General features: G+C 48.2%; 1 protein-coding gene and 1 long non-coding RNA gene across 4 annotated transcripts; one reads left to right on the forward strand and one right to left on the reverse strand.

Annotated features, from left to right (window-relative positions):
* Nucleotides 1-1,749: 1,749 nt before the first annotated feature.
* Nucleotides 1,750-4,080, forward strand: LOC118171597. 2 transcript variants are annotated; one of them, XR_004753269.1, is made up of 3 exons: nucleotides 1,750-1,834; nucleotides 2,397-2,625; nucleotides 3,154-4,080. It is a non-coding gene; the product is annotated as an uncharacterized LOC118171597 (long non-coding RNA). The 2 variants fall into 2 exon arrangements; XR_004753268.1 differs by lacking the exon at nucleotides 1,750-1,834 and having other exon boundaries at nucleotides 2,381-2,625.
* Nucleotides 4,081-4,414: 334 nt separating this feature from the next.
* LOC118171596 (transcription cofactor HES-6-like) lies at nucleotides 4,415-6,822 on the reverse strand. Of its 2 annotated transcripts, none has more exons than XM_035334825.1 (4): nucleotides 6,733-6,822; nucleotides 6,567-6,653; nucleotides 6,405-6,480; nucleotides 4,415-6,314 (listed from the first exon to the last, which is right to left on the reverse strand). In XM_035334825.1, the coding sequence occupies exons 1-4, from the start codon at nucleotides 6,805-6,807 to the stop codon at nucleotides 5,881-5,883; spliced, it is 672 nt and encodes a 223-aa protein (XP_035190716.1). In that variant the 5' UTR covers nucleotides 6,808-6,822; the 3' UTR covers nucleotides 4,415-5,880. The 2 variants fall into 2 exon arrangements, with proteins under 2 accessions (XP_035190716.1, XP_035190714.1); XM_035334823.1 differs by having other exon boundaries at nucleotides 6,405-6,486.
* Between the last annotated feature and the right edge of the window lie 8,823 nt (nucleotides 6,823-15,645).

Genomic DNA, 15,645 nt, shown 5'->3' on the forward strand with positions numbered 1-15,645 from the left:
GGAATATGAATTTTAAGGGGTATTTCTTGACCTGAATTGGCCAGCTCAACTGAAGACACACAAAGGTGTCTTCATTACACAAAGCTGGTAGTAAACACCAGCATAGTGCTTGCTGACCCGAAGGAGGCAAATTGGCTAGAACTTGCATCACTGAGGCCTGAAAAAGAAACATTTCGGTGCTGTGAACAACCCCTCTGCGTTGGTGGAAATGTTATGGGGCTGACAATGTGTCTCATGAGTTTTTCTCCTTTTCCATCTGTGGAATGCCGGTTGTGAAGACTTGCAGGGTGACAGTAGAAGGAATTTTGTAGTGCCCTCTGCAGCCCGTGTTGGTTCTGGCAACGTCAGTGTAGTGAGAGTGAAATGCCAGAGTTTTGCTAGTGTGCCTCTCATTCATGGATAGTCCAGACGGACAAATACAGTGAATACAAAGAAGGCCACTAGAAGATGAAGTCCTTTCTGAAGCACATAACTGGATAAGCAAACTCCAGACGATGCCCAGTAACTTCCTTTGCTTCTCGAGGAGCACATCTTTTAAGGATATTTTTAAGATTTGTGTCTTTGGTGATTTTAAATTCAGCTGCTTTACTTTGTACCTAAATGGCCTGCACTTTTGCAGAGTTCAGCTGAGGGTAATTCACTCTGGGCAATTCCTGAAGCTGTCTGTAAAAGTATGCTTCAGGGTGCCCTAGGTCTGCACTTTCCCAGATGAAAAAAAAAAAAAACAACACCTACTCACTGTACTTTCAGACTCTAATTTTAGTCTGAGATCAATGTAAAAACTAAAAGACTACAAAGTGAAGTAGTTTCATACTTAAGAAATCTAAGGCCAGAAGGGATCATCTAATTTAATTGCCAGTATGTTGTAGTTTTACTAAATCTTTTGTATTCTTAAAAAAAAAAAAAAAAAGTATTTGTGTCTGGAAGGATACTGTCTCATTTGACCTGATGACATAGTGAAAAAGGGAATTTGTGTCTTTTCCAGTGCTTGACTTCAGTCTTTTACTTTCTCATTTCAAACAGTTTGAATCCACTATGTATCACTTGGCATTTAAGAGACTACTTTATTGGATTAAAAGGCCTTTTGAGCCCATGACTTACTCAGCTGGAAGGAGTGTAGTGTAACATACAGCGTATGCAGTGTGACCAATCAAATCACCATCAATCATCATCTTGTTTAACTAAATTAAGCTTAAAGTTTCCTACCGTGAGGTGTATTTTCATGCTTAGATGTTTTCTGCACCAGATTTGATATATTTTAACTTTCTTAAAATGTAGAAATAAGGATTACAATTGCTGAAAACAATAATGAAAAACAACAAAGAAATGCTTATATTCCTTATGCAGCTAAAAATCCCATGGAAGGAGACAGACTGGCTTTTTCCCCCTTTTTCCTTTTCTTAGTTCAGCTCATGTAGAAGCCTTACAGGCTTGAAGGACACTATTTAGTGACCCTGTCCATTTGGATTACTGTGGGCTCAGGGTGTCTGTATGAGAGTGCATAAAAAAGAGCTTTGAAACAGGGATCTTCATGCCACAGAATGAAAATATGGCTTAGGAAGTGGAAGAAGGATAGGCTTTTGGTTCAGCCAGCTGGGTTGGTGGATTGTTTGATCCTTGAAGTGTCCCAAGCGCTTCCTGTATGACCTTGTTCAAATCTTTACATCCATCTGTGGAACAATAGGATGTTCTCCTGGGTCTCATCCATACCATCTTGTGTGTTTCAGTGGTCCCAAGCTGTGGCTGGTGGGGGAAGCTCAGCAGGGGACGTGCTGTTTGGCCCAGTTGTCCTCTTCAGTGGGTATAAGGAAGAACTGCTCATGCAAAAGCCTTGGTGTGCTCCAAAAGCTAAACGCTGGGTTTGTAAAACCTAAGTATCTGCACCCACATCCTTGTGGGGAGGAGCAGTAGGGCTGGGGACCCGCTTCTGTCTGTGCTCATGTGCATGTTGCTGATGCTTGGAGGTGGGTCTATAAACTGGAGAATGCTAAAACTGGGCTCCAACAGCTGGAGATGTCAAGATTGGATGGCCCCTTGGGGATGTTATCTGTGGAGAGCTTACCATAACATGGCAAGGCTCTGGATGCCAGGATTAACCAACATTAATCCCAGCACACATCTCAGAAAGAAATCCCCACTTTTCATGAGATTTGTTTCAATAGCACTTTGCTAATGACAGTACCTTGGATGGTAACAAACATAAGCTGCTGGTGTTGCAGGCAGGAATGAATTGTCTGCTTAGCAGAAATTTCCATCTGCGGATGTCTGTATGGAAGTTGGCTCCCCCCCCCCCCCGCCCCCAACCCTGCTCCTGAGTTCGGGAGCGATTTTTTTTATTTTTTATTTTTGTTTCTGTTTTTTGTCATCTTTTCTGTTTCAGCCTTCTATTGGAATAGAGGCTGAAAGACTTATTTGGAGGTGAAAACTCTGCAGAGAACTACATGGTATTTGCTAGTGGGTGACAAAAGATGTCACTTGATTTGGAGAATCTGAAAGCCTGATCTTGCCCTGGCTGGAGGCTCTGGCAAAGATCTGTTCTTTGTTGCCAGCAGCTTAGGAGAAGTTTTGAACAGAAGTCCTCCCAGCTGACCTGGTCTAGCAAGGAGTGCTTCTCCCCTGCAGCAGGTGTGAGTGACTGACATGCAAAGAGAGGGGAAGATGAGTCCTCCTTTCAATTATTCTTCAACTGCATATCAAACAGAAGTCCCCCTGTTTGTGTGCTGGTCCGCTCTCCTTTTACAATGCAGTGCACTGTCAGATCAGACCGTCTGTTCATATTACTTTGGAATGGAAAAGAGTGAAGGCAGTCCTTTCTGTAAAGAAGGACTTTGAAAGGGTTCACTGTTTTTTCATCAGAGCTGCTGGAAACCTTCCTTTCCCTCCCTCTTCCCCAGTCCTGCCCCTAAAAAGCTCACCTCTTCCTGCCTTTGTCAGGGAAGTGTCAGATTTGACACCTTTGCAGTAAGGTACAGAAATGCAAATGGAGAAATCCAGCAACACCTAATCAGAGGGCGTAAACATTCTGTGAACCTAATTTGTGGATTTAAAAAAAAAAAGCCTTATTGCTAACACAGTCTAGAAATGCTTTTGATGCTTTTTAAAGAACTGTAATAGTAGCACTTTGACCTGGCTTTTTCTGTTCAACCAACACAGGCTTGAGAAAGTCCTGCTACCCTTCTGCCCTGGCTCTTCCTGACAGTCGTGGCCTTTGGAAAGCAGCTGACCCCGTGGCTGGCCAGGAGGCTGCGTTTCCTTCTGCAGCAGCGTAGGTAGCAGAATGTGCCTGGTTTTCTGGTCCTGTCATGGTTTAAGTGTGCAGGGAGCACTTTGTGGGCCCCACCAGTGGCTTCCTTCTGGGAAGGGCAACAGCACTTCAGATTTTTAAAGGAAGCAGAAAGGGAGCAGGTAAATGGGTAAGGCTGGCTTCAGCTAGGAATTTATTTACTTCACAGGTCTGCAATGCTGCTTAAAAGTGGTAGCTCTGCTGCCAGCCCCCCAGATCCACTGCTGAACTAAAGCTGGCACTTTTATGTTGACTCTCAGCTGTGTTTCTGTCACCAAAGTGTCAGGATTTGCACTTGCTCTCACAGCACCGTTGCAGAAGAGCCCTAACCCGGCCGCCTTTCATCTCATGGAAGTGAAGCTGAGCCTCGCTGTCTCTAGTGTTCCGGCAGCAGCTGCAGCCAGCCCCAGAGCACCCTGCATGTCAAACCTTCAGACTTAAACCTTAAGTGAGCTCAGGCGAGTGGCTGCAGCCCTGTGCTTGCTGTTCTGAAAGAACCAGGGGCTGGGCTGTGCATGGCTGTGTGTTACTTGTGGTCCTCTGCTCCACCACGAGCTGCCTGGCCCTCCGGAGCTGCTGCTGCCTGCGTGTTACAGGAAGGGGCTGTGGCTCTGCCTCCCCTTTGACAGCACCTGACAGAAGGGCTGTTTTCTAGATACTACAAGGGATTGTCATGGCATAGCAGGGTCATGTAGCATAAGGCGTACCATGTTACTGGGGGCAGTATCGTTACCTGGGCTAGTTGAGCAGAAGCAAAGAATGAAGTATCAAACACTAACACCTGGGGAAGCAGCTTTTTTTTTTAAGCAAAGTGACATTGCACTGGAGCTAGAGGTGCAGGGTGAGTCCAAGAGGTCAGCTTGAGTGTGGGGTGTTACTTTTAGTGCAAGTGTCCCAGGTTCCTCCTTCATTTACACTTCAAAATGCTGACCTCCCCTCCCTCCCTAAAGCAGAAAGGTCATTACAGCAGCTCTCCCTACCTCCTCCTGTTAAGCTGGTTTTTGCCCTCAGTTCAAAGGGATATTGGGGAAAAGCAGGGAGGCTTTTGTGCTAAACCAATCTGATGGCAATCTTTGGATAAGAACCCCCCTCCCCCCAGGTAACTTTAAATAAATTACAAAGGAGGCCTACTGGTATCTTAGTTTCCATTTTTATTATTCCATAGGGTTATTAACAAAAGAAAGTTACAGGTCTAGTCCCCTGGTAGTTAGGTTGCTTCCTTTCTTGCTTGTTCTGTGTTTGGGAACTTCCATGTATTAAGTAACTTCACAATTGTTTTTGTTTCTTTCTTTACAATGGTAGCTCTCTGAAAGGTAATTCCCCAGTATAAATAACTTGGTATCTCTCAGAAGTACGGACTATGACAAACCTCATGTTCAGGAGGGCTGAAGGTCAGCCCCCTTGAAGTGTTTTTTCTCTTCAGAAATACTTTTTAAGTCCATTGCATGCTTTAATCAACTTTGCATTCAAGAAGGAAAAACAAGGCAAAACTCCCTGAGGAGGTAGACCAGGAGATGCTTTGTCCAGTGCCTCTGAAGATGGACTGCAGCTGTATGACCACCCCCTCCCGCAGGGAGGTGAGAGTTGAGCCTGCTGTCCACATGAACTACTTGCCCAGGAGCCTGGGGCATGAGATAACCCTACACCAGTCACTGCAGTAACTTAAGTGTCTGCTACTATTAAACAAAAGAAACATTTTATGTCCAGTACTTGAGCTAACAATGCTTAGTACATGAATTAAGTGCTTAATTACCAGCATTGTTCCAAAACATAGACGTACTGTTGTTAGTAGCTAACAATAGGACGTGGTGTTCAAACTTGTGAACTGGTTAAAGTGTATCACACTGCAGAATACATGAAATCAGTTGTGAATTTAGTTTTTTATTAAAGATTAAAATAAAAAACATTTGACACCCTAATATACATAAAATCACAATAAAGTCAGATGTGCTAAAAGCAAGGTGTGCATAAAGACACTCATTTCTAAAAGGCACCCTGCCACCAGTATCTTAGATGTTCATCTAACTCCAGCAGGTTCCTAGTTCTCTCTTCCTTCACTGAAGGTGAGACTCCAGACCACTACCACGTATAGATGCTAACCACACCAACCCCTTTCAGGGATCTTTGCTATCACTAGAACACAAACTGTGCATGCAGACTGAACTTCTCATGGATTTAACCACCAAGGTTTAAAACGCACAAGGGCTTTTTCTTTAGAGAAAAAGGTAGTGAGATTTGGGCCACTTATAAGGGCCAAAAGCATGAGACAGGGTTATGAGATAACTGGTGTGCATCCACCAAAGAGCTTTGCTACTAAAAAAAACAGCCCCCTCCTCCCCCAGCCCATCCCCGAACTCTCATAAAAAACAACCCCCTAGTTACAAAACACCACACACACACGCAACATACACACAGATGAAATGTTAATGTGTTTTGCTATTAGCCTGTCAGGGGGGTGACAGTGTCAGAGTGCCATTTATGCAGTCCCAGGACACAGCAGTGCCAGACACGCAGGTCTGACAGCCACGGGGGTGTGCAGCACCCAGCCGCTCTCCTCGCTAGGTAGGTCCGCATCGACTCCTGGGCACGCCGCTCTGTTACCAGGGTCTCCACATGGATTTGGGTAAGCTGGGCGATGGCACGCTGTGTGTCTGGGAAGCATCCAGTCCGTCAGTGGAGGTCTGGCCCAGCTCGGCCTCTGCCTCATCGGAGTCTGAGCAGGTCTCTTCGCTGGGGGACGGCGAGGGCGCCGAGGCGGGGAGCACCAGGCCCGGGGAGGCCTCAGCCGCCAGACCCCTCACCTCACCGCCAGGCCAGGGGCCGAGGGAGGGCTCGGCCAAAACGTCCGCGATCAAGTCCTGGAAGCCGCCCTCGTTGAGGGGCATGGACTCCAGCAGGTGGTTGAGCAGCTCGGCCGCCGTGGTGGCATCGATGCCGGGGCAGCTGGAGACGAAGGTGTGCACCTCGTGCATGCACTGGATGTAGCCGGCAGCGAAGCGCTCGCTGGCCTCGCGGTGCAGCCGCCCGCCCTCTACGACCCGGGGGAGACAGAGAGGGGCCGGCGTGAGGCGAAGCGCGACCCGGCCCCACCGCCGCCCCCCCCCTCGGCCCCGGCACTCACCGAGGGAGCGGCGCTCCAGCACGGCCTGCACCCGCCGCACCGTCAGCTCCAGCACCTCCGCGTTCTCCAGCTTCGCCTGCAACTGCCCCGGGGCGCCGAGGCCGTCAGCGCGGCCCCGACCCCCGCCGCCCCCCAGCCCCCCTCCCGGCCCCGCCGCCTCACCTCGGCGTCGGCCAGCAGCAGCCGCAGCTCCCGCAGGCTCTCGTTGATCCGCGCCCGGCGCTTCTTCTCCACCAGCGGCTTCCTCGTCTGCGGGAACACGGCGCCGTCAGCCGCCCGCCTCCCTCCTTTACACCTTCCCCCCGCCCTCCCCGGCCCCTCCGCTCACCCTCCTGTCGGGCCGGGCCCCCGCGCTGCCGTCGCCGTCCCCCCGCGGCGGGCGGCCCCTGCCCGCGGGCGCCATGGCGGCCGGACCCCGCCTGCCCGCTGCGCTCCGCTCCGGCCCCCGCCCCGCTCCGCGCCGCCCGCCTTATACCCGCTCATTTGCATCTCAATGAGCCCATTGGCCGCGGCGCGCCGAGAGCCGCCCGAGCGTGGGGCGAACGGGCCAATAGGAACGGGCCGCTTTGTCTGCGGCGGGGCGGGCGGGGCGCGGCGAGCGGGCGGGGGGCGCCCTTGGGTGCCGCGGGGGGGGCGAGGGGCCGGCGGCTGCCGCGCGGGGAGCGGAGGCGACTCGCTTGTTTATTTTTAATTATTTTTTATTGTTATTATTACTTTGGATTTTTTATTATTATTATCGGGGGCTTTTTTTTTATTATTTGGAAGTTTGTCGTTATTTGGGATTTCTTTTTGGGGGGATTTATTATTATTAATTATTTGGGATATTTTTTAATTACTTGGGATTTTTATTTATTTATTTCGGATTTTTTTTTTAAATTATTTGGAGTGCTTGCTTGCTCGTGCCGGTAGCTCCCGCTTCGGAGACACGAGGCGCGGGGGCACGCCGGTCACCTTCAGGGAGCCCAAACCTCGGGCAGCGCTAGGTTGGGGTGGGGGGGGGGGGGCGCAGGAGGCCGCGGGCAGCGCTGCTTGGGGCCGGCCCCTCGGTGCTGACCCGGCCCGGGGCTGGCAGCGGGGACCCCCCGGCCCTCCCCGGCCCCCCCAGCCCCGCCGTGCCGAGGCCTCGGGCGGCTTTGTGCGGTAACTTGACGCTGCTGACAGTTGGCAGCTGCAGTCCCCTCGACAGACGGCACCGAATAAAAGCATCAGGGCTCGTCCCCGAGGAGAGCGACAGGTGTTCGCCCCCGCTCCTTTGTTCCCCTCCTTTTATTCTCCTCGCTAATGCGTGTCCCATCTTCCCCACCCGAGGAAGGCGAGACGCATCCCCTGCTCGGCCGGGCCGCACCACGCCGAGCCCCCCGCACGCCCGGCTCCCTGTACGTGCTCGGCATAACTCCCTGCCTGCTGCTCCGTGCTTCTCTCTCCGTGAGGAGCCCCAGCAGCCTGAGCCTGGTGCTGGGGAGCTTTTCCTGCTGCTCTCCGAGCGCCACGAGAGAAGCTGGGTGTGGGTGGGCTGCGCACCCCCGGGAAGGGTTTAGCCGCTGGCAGAGCATCCCCGGGGTGCGTGAACCACACGCCATGGCCTTGCTTTGTGGTCTGCGCGGGTGCGGTCACCATCCTGAGCTTTTCCCTGATCCTGGTGAAGCGGTGCGTGTTCCCTGCCCGATACAGGCCTGTGTCACCTCCTGCTGAGCCGTGGTCGCAGATGGGTGCCTGTCGCGCTGGGTAACGCCGCGGCCGCTCTTAGCTCTGCCATGACTTAATGCTGCTTTTTGTCTTTGAGGCGCTGTATAAATGCCCGTGCCTACAGTATGCTAATTCCTGATTGATAAAAGGAAACTGGGATAGAGATGTTTGGTACCGTCCCCTCACAGCCGCGTCAGAGATAAAGCTGGCACATGGCACGTCCGGGCTGCAGGCCTGAGCTTCGGCCGCTCTGCTCTCTGTGTCACAGCTGACAGATCTTGTTTTCGGAAAGGTACTTCTGCTACGTTTCTCTTTCTTGTCACTGTATTCTAAACCGGTGGTTATTTGGATTTTGGCAAAGAGCTCGCTGTCCAGGTGACACATTTCATTGCACTAGGCAGAACAAAATTGGATGGTGTCTGGGAAGGCCTGGCTGAATCTGTCCTGCCAGATCTGATGAGCTCAATGCACCACATACCGTGAGGCTGAAATGGGCTGATCCTTTTTATTGATACGATTCATGCAGACTAAGCACAGGTATTGCTTAGGCCGGGCCAGGTGCATGGCAGTTTGGTTTTTAAACAAGTGAAGACACCTGTGCCTGCAATTTGTGTCCAGTCTATTCGTAATTGGCCTAGTGTAAGAAAAAAAGACAGTTGTATGGATGCAAACTACAGTGAAGTAATGGGTGTCAATTTTGACAGAAATGTCTTTATTCTGAGCCAAAACTGGGCATGTAACATCAGCAGACACACATAAAAACATAAAAAACACAGGCACGCTTTTATAAAATGTGTAGTAGCACATTGAATGTATATAGTCATGTGGTAATAGACGAACTCCAAAAAAGTCTGTGAGCTTGTTTTCCCTTCAAAGAAAACTCAACATGTCCTAGTCAGAGACACACACAGCGGGTTTTATCCTGTTGTGAATTCTGCTGATTTACACAAGCAACATTGTGCTGTTTTGGCTGAAGACTCAGTCCCCAGATCTGTCAGGTCTCTTAACCACAATTGTTTGTATCAGGTATGATTCAGAGCTAACTTAGGGATGCTGTGCTAACTAGGGAAATAGGAATTGAAGCTGCTCCTGAATTCACCTTGAGATTTCTCTCACCTGTTTGTAATTTTGGGAACTAGCCTGAAGTGCACTGAAGATGGTGGTCTGCTAGCAGAGCTTGGCCAAGAATGATAGTAGACCACGTAACTTCCTATTTGTTTTCTGACTTGGTGGCTACTGTTGGCCATGCATATTACACAAGGCCAGTTCTTTCTGTGGATCATGTCTTTTTATATTTTCTTTGAAAAGCTGCAGGTCAGATGAGTTGACAAATGCAGGAGCCATTTGTGCTGTACATTAAAAATGTATGTGCCATAAATATCAGGGCACTACAAGACCTGCCATTTTGAGGAATAAGTCACTGCGGGCTATCTGCTCTAGCCCACAGGGGTAATATGACATTTTTGTGCCACTTGAAATGAGCTCCATCACATCAGGTGAAGCGATTCATGATAACCTCATGCATTTTAATGTAAATGTCAACTGCAATGTAGTAAAAGAAAACGTACCTTAGATATCTTGTCTAATACCTCAGTGCTTGCCTGTGTATTGTGGTTCCTGAAGGAGATTTCGGAAGCCCTTCGACAGAGCCATGCAGTTCTTTACAGGTTAAAGCCATACTGCTGCCTGCTGATGGTGAGGTGTCTGCGCTTTCTCCTGCATGGAGGGTGAGAGCTTAACTTTTGCTGAAGTGGGATCTGTGTCCTGCCAGAGGCTGCACCTTCCACACGATGTAAATTATAATTTAGCCAAGGAGCAGCACGTTTATGCAGAGATAAATAGGATAAGAGCTTTGCAGAATGTGTTTTCCTGCAAGTCTGTGTGTAGAGCGCTACAACACAGCATATAATAACAGTTCTTAGTTCCTTGCAGATCATATGCGATCACTGATGTAGCTGTGGCAGCAGTGGCTAAGACAACTGTGGAAGACAATCCTGCAGCCTCGGCTGTTCGCTGTGTGTTTTAGAGACCCAGGGGTAAGTGGTAAATCCTTGTGGGGTGGGAGAGTCTGCCATGTAACGTCTTGCACACTCGAGCTATCAGTTGCATTTAAAAGCTCTCCAGCTCCCCAAAGAACATCCACAGAGATGTAATGCAACTCGAGAAGTTCTGATGACTCTGTCAGCAAATGTGCTGCCATCCATATTCTAGGGCTTGAGACCAACATGATCTGAACTTTCAGTAGGTCATCCAGACTCTCTGTGAATAGTATAATCAGAGCCCAGGATAAAGACATGATGAGCATGGACAGGATCCTTTGGAAATGCTTGAGTAGTTTCTTTCATAAATGGTGTAACATCTGTTGTCATTGGAGGCAAAAAAAGTTCTTGTCAAAGAGACACATCATCCTTATAAATATTAATGGTGCATATAAATGGTGGTGGGTGTAAACTGTGGTGGATGTTAGGTTAATGAGGGAATTGCTCCTTAGGCATCAGTTTGCTGTCATCCGATTTACTTTTACAAATACTGTTTAGGTGGCAGAGCAAGCAAAGAGCTATCTTCTCCCTCCTCATCTCCCCAGAGTCCCTTCACAAATGAAATGCATACTTTTAATTAGTCTCCTGCCTAGTCTCTGATGAAAATTAGTCCATCTCGCAGAACCAAGGACCAGGGGAGCATGCTGGATCTGGAAGAGCTGCGGGTTATAGGTAATAAAGGAAGTTAATGAGGAAAGCTGTACAGAGAGGATTGCAGCATTCCACATCAAATTGATCGTAGTTCCCTCTGCTGCTATTGATTTCTCTGCTATTAAAAAGAGATGTTTAACCCTAGGAGGAAAATCTGCTTAAATATCAGTCTTCGCTGAGCTTGTCTTGGACTCAAATCTGTTTGCCACTGCAAATCATGTTTGCTGCCTTGAGCACTGAGGATCTGTTGCCCCTTTGAAAAACCCTAAGGCTTTTCCTGTCCTTTGTTGTTTATCATCAGACTTGGCACAATGCTCATGTTCCTTGCTGAGGCACAGAAGAAAGTCTCATGCCAGCAACAACATTAATGAATAACATTTAAAAGGGGCTTACGTCCATTCACAAAAGAGCCCCAAGACTATGTTCGTTCCCTGTGAAAACTGGGATTCCCCTTTGACTGTGAGGATGTGCCCTGGTTTCTGTCACTGCAAAGGTATTTGTGATGCTCAGATACAACGCGTGGACAGGGGCTGTAGTGAGCAAGTAGTGAGGACAATGGAGCCTCTTTCTGCTGGCTTGGGTTGGTGCTGTGCAGTGAGGCTCCACTGACCAAAGCCTTGTGTGCCACTGGGCTCTGGTGGGACCAGGAGAAAGGGTGCCTGCCAAATATTTGGTGTCTGGCTCGTTTGGGTAATGGCTTCCCATGCCCATGAGTTATTTTTCTGTGGTAGTGTTGTCTTCTTGCCCACAAATAGGCACAACTTTGTTTTCATTAAATGGTAACCATTCCCAAGACCTCAAGTTCATCATCATTTTGCTTCAGCTGTATCTTGGTTGTATCTTTAAGTCCACTGGGACAGGACTCCATTTCTACCAAGACACTTTCCATCTCAGGTTATCCTTGAGCATTAAGCACTGGTTTGCTGGTGACAGCTCATCTTCACCAGTTCTTTTCAGATATTCAATAGTCCTAAATACAGATCAAAGTCTGGCTTTGAAAGATTTTAGCAGACACTTTTATTATGTTGACATTCTTTCCCCTCAACCTATTGGGCTCCAATAGAGAGAAGTCATACAACATTGCAAACTGCTTGAACCTTTACCATTGAGACTGTGGTCTGTTGTCAGCGACAATGGCAGGATCCCATGTCATTTGAGATTAGATAGACCATTGCTTGATCTATCTAATTGTATTTGTGGAAGTTACTTTAGGGAAGTGAGAATAAATTGTCTAAAGTAAGTATGGAGTGTTTTTAGTCAGGTTAAAAAAAAGTCTGCCTGCAGTGTTTGAGGGAGCAGTTCTGTGGTATTTCTAGGAGAGCCTCTTGTATTTGATTTCTCTAGTATTTCTGGTATTTGAAAGTTATCCTAATTAGGGAGCTTCATCATACAAGTTAGTCTATCTTTGTAACAGTGATATTTACATCACCAGTTCTCCTTTGTAAGATATCTTCATCAGTTGCTAAATGACTTTCAGGTAGTCTGGTTAATTTACTTTTTCTTCAGAGAAGGCGCTGAAGCCCTTAAACACAATCCTAAGACTGAAAGCTTTTTTAAATGTGTGCCCTTCAGAACATTGTTTCTGACGTGCAGTGCATGGCCAGGATTGCTCCCAGTCTGTACCTCTGGCAATGACACTCCAAGTTTGTTGACAGGACACAGGTTTTATTTTTATCAGATTAACACCTACATAATCAGGCTCTGAACTTTGCCCCTGTGTGTTTTGTGAAATGATCTAGAAAATGTCTGCTTTCATAGTCTCTTGCAGATGTGCATTCGCATTGCAGATTACACATCTGTTTAGCAATGATAGCATATATTTTATGGTCGAATTTGATAAACACTGGTCTTTTCTAAGCCAAAAGGAGAAATATTGTAGAAACAGAGACCAATACCCTGTACCTGAGAGTCCTGGTACCTGTTTTGGTAGCTCATGTTTTGTATAAATCCTGTTTTTGACTCTATGGCAAGAGATGCCTCAAATTGTACAGATGTGTTTCCTGGAGGTTTCTGTGGACAGCCTGGAACACGCCCACAGTAATAGATATTTGTGGTCTATGGCTTGTAGTCAGCCACAGGGATCCCAGCAAGCACTTTTGACAATTGTGCTACCTAAACTGTCTGTGGATAAAAATAATGCAATGAAATGTAGGAGATTAGGCACTTCAAAAGCTGCTTGTACCTGGTTAAGTATTTGGTGAGTAACGAGAACTTGAAAGAGAAAGATGTGGGGAAGCAAGAATTCTGGGACTGTGGCTGGTGAATCCCCGTGCCCATTTGTGTCACAAGAAGCACATGCTGGAGAAGATACAGAAGCTGGCCCTTGTTCCAGGTAGTTTATAAAATACTACTGGCTTATAAGAAATGGAGGGGATGTACGTGGAAGGTCTGAAAGGTGGAACAGGGAGTTATGGGAGTATCCGTGATGGGCTTCCTAACTTCGAAGCAAGCAACTCATGATTAGACTGTATAGTCAGGCAAACACAAGCATTTGTGGGCATCTACCACAAAATTTGTCAGGGACGTGGTCTCAGGCCATAGCAGGGAAATCCCTAAAGCTTGGCTTCAGAGACACTTCCAGTTCCTGCTTTGCTGGCCATCTTCTCTGGTGCCTCCTTTAGCTTTGCTCTGGAAGGCTTTCTGGCCCAGGTTTGCTAGACTTCAGGATCTGAGAAGAATTCAACTTATCAGTCTCATGCCTCTGCACGGCATGCCTGGAATCAAACCATTCACCTGCAAGATACAAGCTCAAGCAGTTGGCCAACACCAAATCCACAACTGCCTGGTCTTGACTTAGAGCTGCTGTGCAGCTCGCTTCCTGTCGCCAACACCTACAAGTAGAAACAAGCCCAGAAGGAGAAAAAAACCTGATTCCTTGAAGAGCTCATCTGGAGGATCAGGAAGGACAGAGTGGGTGGCTTTGGTGCAAGCTCTGAGGTAGGCCAAAGCTGAGTGGAGTCAACCCTCAGGCTTGACCCCAGATATCAATGTAAACAGATCCTCTAGGGACTTTCATCATGGAAACCATGGGCAAAAGTGCAAGTCCCTACCTGTCGGTGCTTGAAATGCAAACGGCACAGATTGAGCCTGCTTCCTGCAGCTGCCTAGAAAGAGCCTGGGCCTCACCTCGACAAGAAAGGAGAGCTCAGCCCAGGGCACGGCAGGGACCTGCAGTGCAGGGGACGAAGTACGAGACCACTGCAGGGTGATGGCACCGCCAGCCATGGGTGGCCAACTGGGAAGGTTGGACCAAGGTTTGTGGAGTCAAACGTGGCTTGGCTGGGCAGAGGATCATCAAGTCATAGCATGCTCTGAGAGAGAGCACTCACAGATGCTGCTCTGTGGAGCAAGGAGAGCCACTTGGGCCTGGCACCGCACTCTGCAAGGTGAGGGCCTTCCTTTCTGAGCAGGACATGTATTTGCTGCTCCATTGCCAGCCCTGCTGCTGCCAAGACTGGTAAGGAGCAGTATGCCCAGGAGGGCAGGGGATGACTGTGGTAGTTGTAGATGAGCACTGTTTCCACCTGGGGCTGTGATTACAGCCTTCTTTCTGGGCATGTCACCTCATCTTGAACTCCCTCAGTTTGTCACATTTCTTCCTTCCATCTCTCCCATGGACATGTGCTCATGTTTTCCAGAGGCATTTTCTCAACCAGCTTGTTACTTACATACTCCTTAGTATTCACTATGCTGCCAAATGTGTGTGGTGTTTTTACATGAAACTCTTCTGGTGGTGAAAGTATTTCAAAGGATAGGTGGGAGAAACTGCCCAAGTTCCCTTTGGCTGTCGTGTGGGTTGTGTTCAGTGGGTACTGCGAGTGCATTCCTTCAGCATCTCCCTGCACACAGTCATCTTGCCAAAAACCCTTTGTTTTTTCTTGGATTTTCTCTTCTAGGAAAAGTTAGTCTGCCTATTTTGATTTTACATATTTATTTCTTATGGGTTTATATAGAAGAGAAGAGCCAAGCTCCCAGGAGGAGCTTGGAAGGAGGAGGATCACGACCTGTAGGCTTGTGGTTAAGAGAGGGGATCTGGTCTCAACACCAAGGCCTGCTTTTATTCATTTTGTTTCCTAGGAAAAAGCTTTATGATGTTTGTATTCAGGCCTGAACGGGAAGGGTGCTTGACTGATTTACTCCAGTGACGTCTGTCTCTTTGTTGTATCAATAAAGTTATTTACACAGATTTCATGTGAAGGAGGAAGTGATCTTGAAAGTTTCTGGTCTAAATAAAATTTTCCTGTTCCTTTTCTAAACTGAGCCACTACCTGAAGATCCCCATGGCTAGAGGGGCTCCATCATGGTGTGCTGGAAGTGCCTGGGGCAGGCAGGAGAAGCGCAATTTGGTACTTGTAGCAGATTGCTGTCCCGGTGCAGCAGGGATGACATCCCTCACTTGCCTGTTTTGTGTTTGAGCAGCTCACTGCTGCTCAGATGACAGGGTAGTTCTCAGTGGTAATATTACGCTTTACTACAGATTATTAGAAGTTCTTTTTTCCCTCTAGACTGTCCGGTATTTCACTTCAACACCTCTTCTGTCGTCCTGCTGGTTAAAAGTCACCCATGTAAGACTACGCAGTGCCAGACTGCTCCAGAAATGTTGGCTGCCAGCCTATGGACAGGGCTCCGTGTTTGTGCCCACAGCTAGGGCAGTAATGGCCAGTTCTGCAGCCCCAGGGTGAAAAAGATTGTGAGAATATGGAGGGGACCCAGCAGGGAGCTACCAGCGTGGTGAGGACCTGGGGGTACGTGGAGAGGTTGAGGGAGATGGGTTTGTCCTGTTGGTCAGGAGGCTGAGGGCAATCTAGCAGTGTCCTACAGTGACTGGAAGAGCAGTTACAAAGCTGGTGGAGCCAGGCTTATCT

Source organism: Oxyura jamaicensis, chromosome 9 (genome assembly GCF_011077185.1).
Source record: "Oxyura jamaicensis isolate SHBP4307 breed ruddy duck chromosome 9, BPBGC_Ojam_1.0, whole genome shotgun sequence".
Taxonomy (NCBI): Eukaryota; Metazoa; Chordata; class Aves; order Anseriformes; family Anatidae; genus Oxyura; species Oxyura jamaicensis.

What these genes read in the sequence shown, in the direction of transcription:
- LOC118171596 (XM_035334823.1), bottom strand. Translation starts at nt 6,807, where the DNA reads ATGGCGCCCGCGGGCAGGGGCCGCCCGCCGCGGGGGGACGGCGACGGC. An exon ending in GGGCCCGGCCCGACAGGAGG is followed by an intron (nt 6,654 to 6,732) that starts GTGAGCGGAGGG and finishes GTGTTCCCGCAG; the next exon opens with ACGAGGAAGCCGCTGGTGGA. An exon ending in GCTGGAGCGCCGCTCCCTCG is followed by an intron (nt 6,315 to 6,404) that starts GTGAGTGCCGGG and finishes CCCGGGTCGTAG; the next exon opens with AGGGCGGGCGGCTGCACCGC.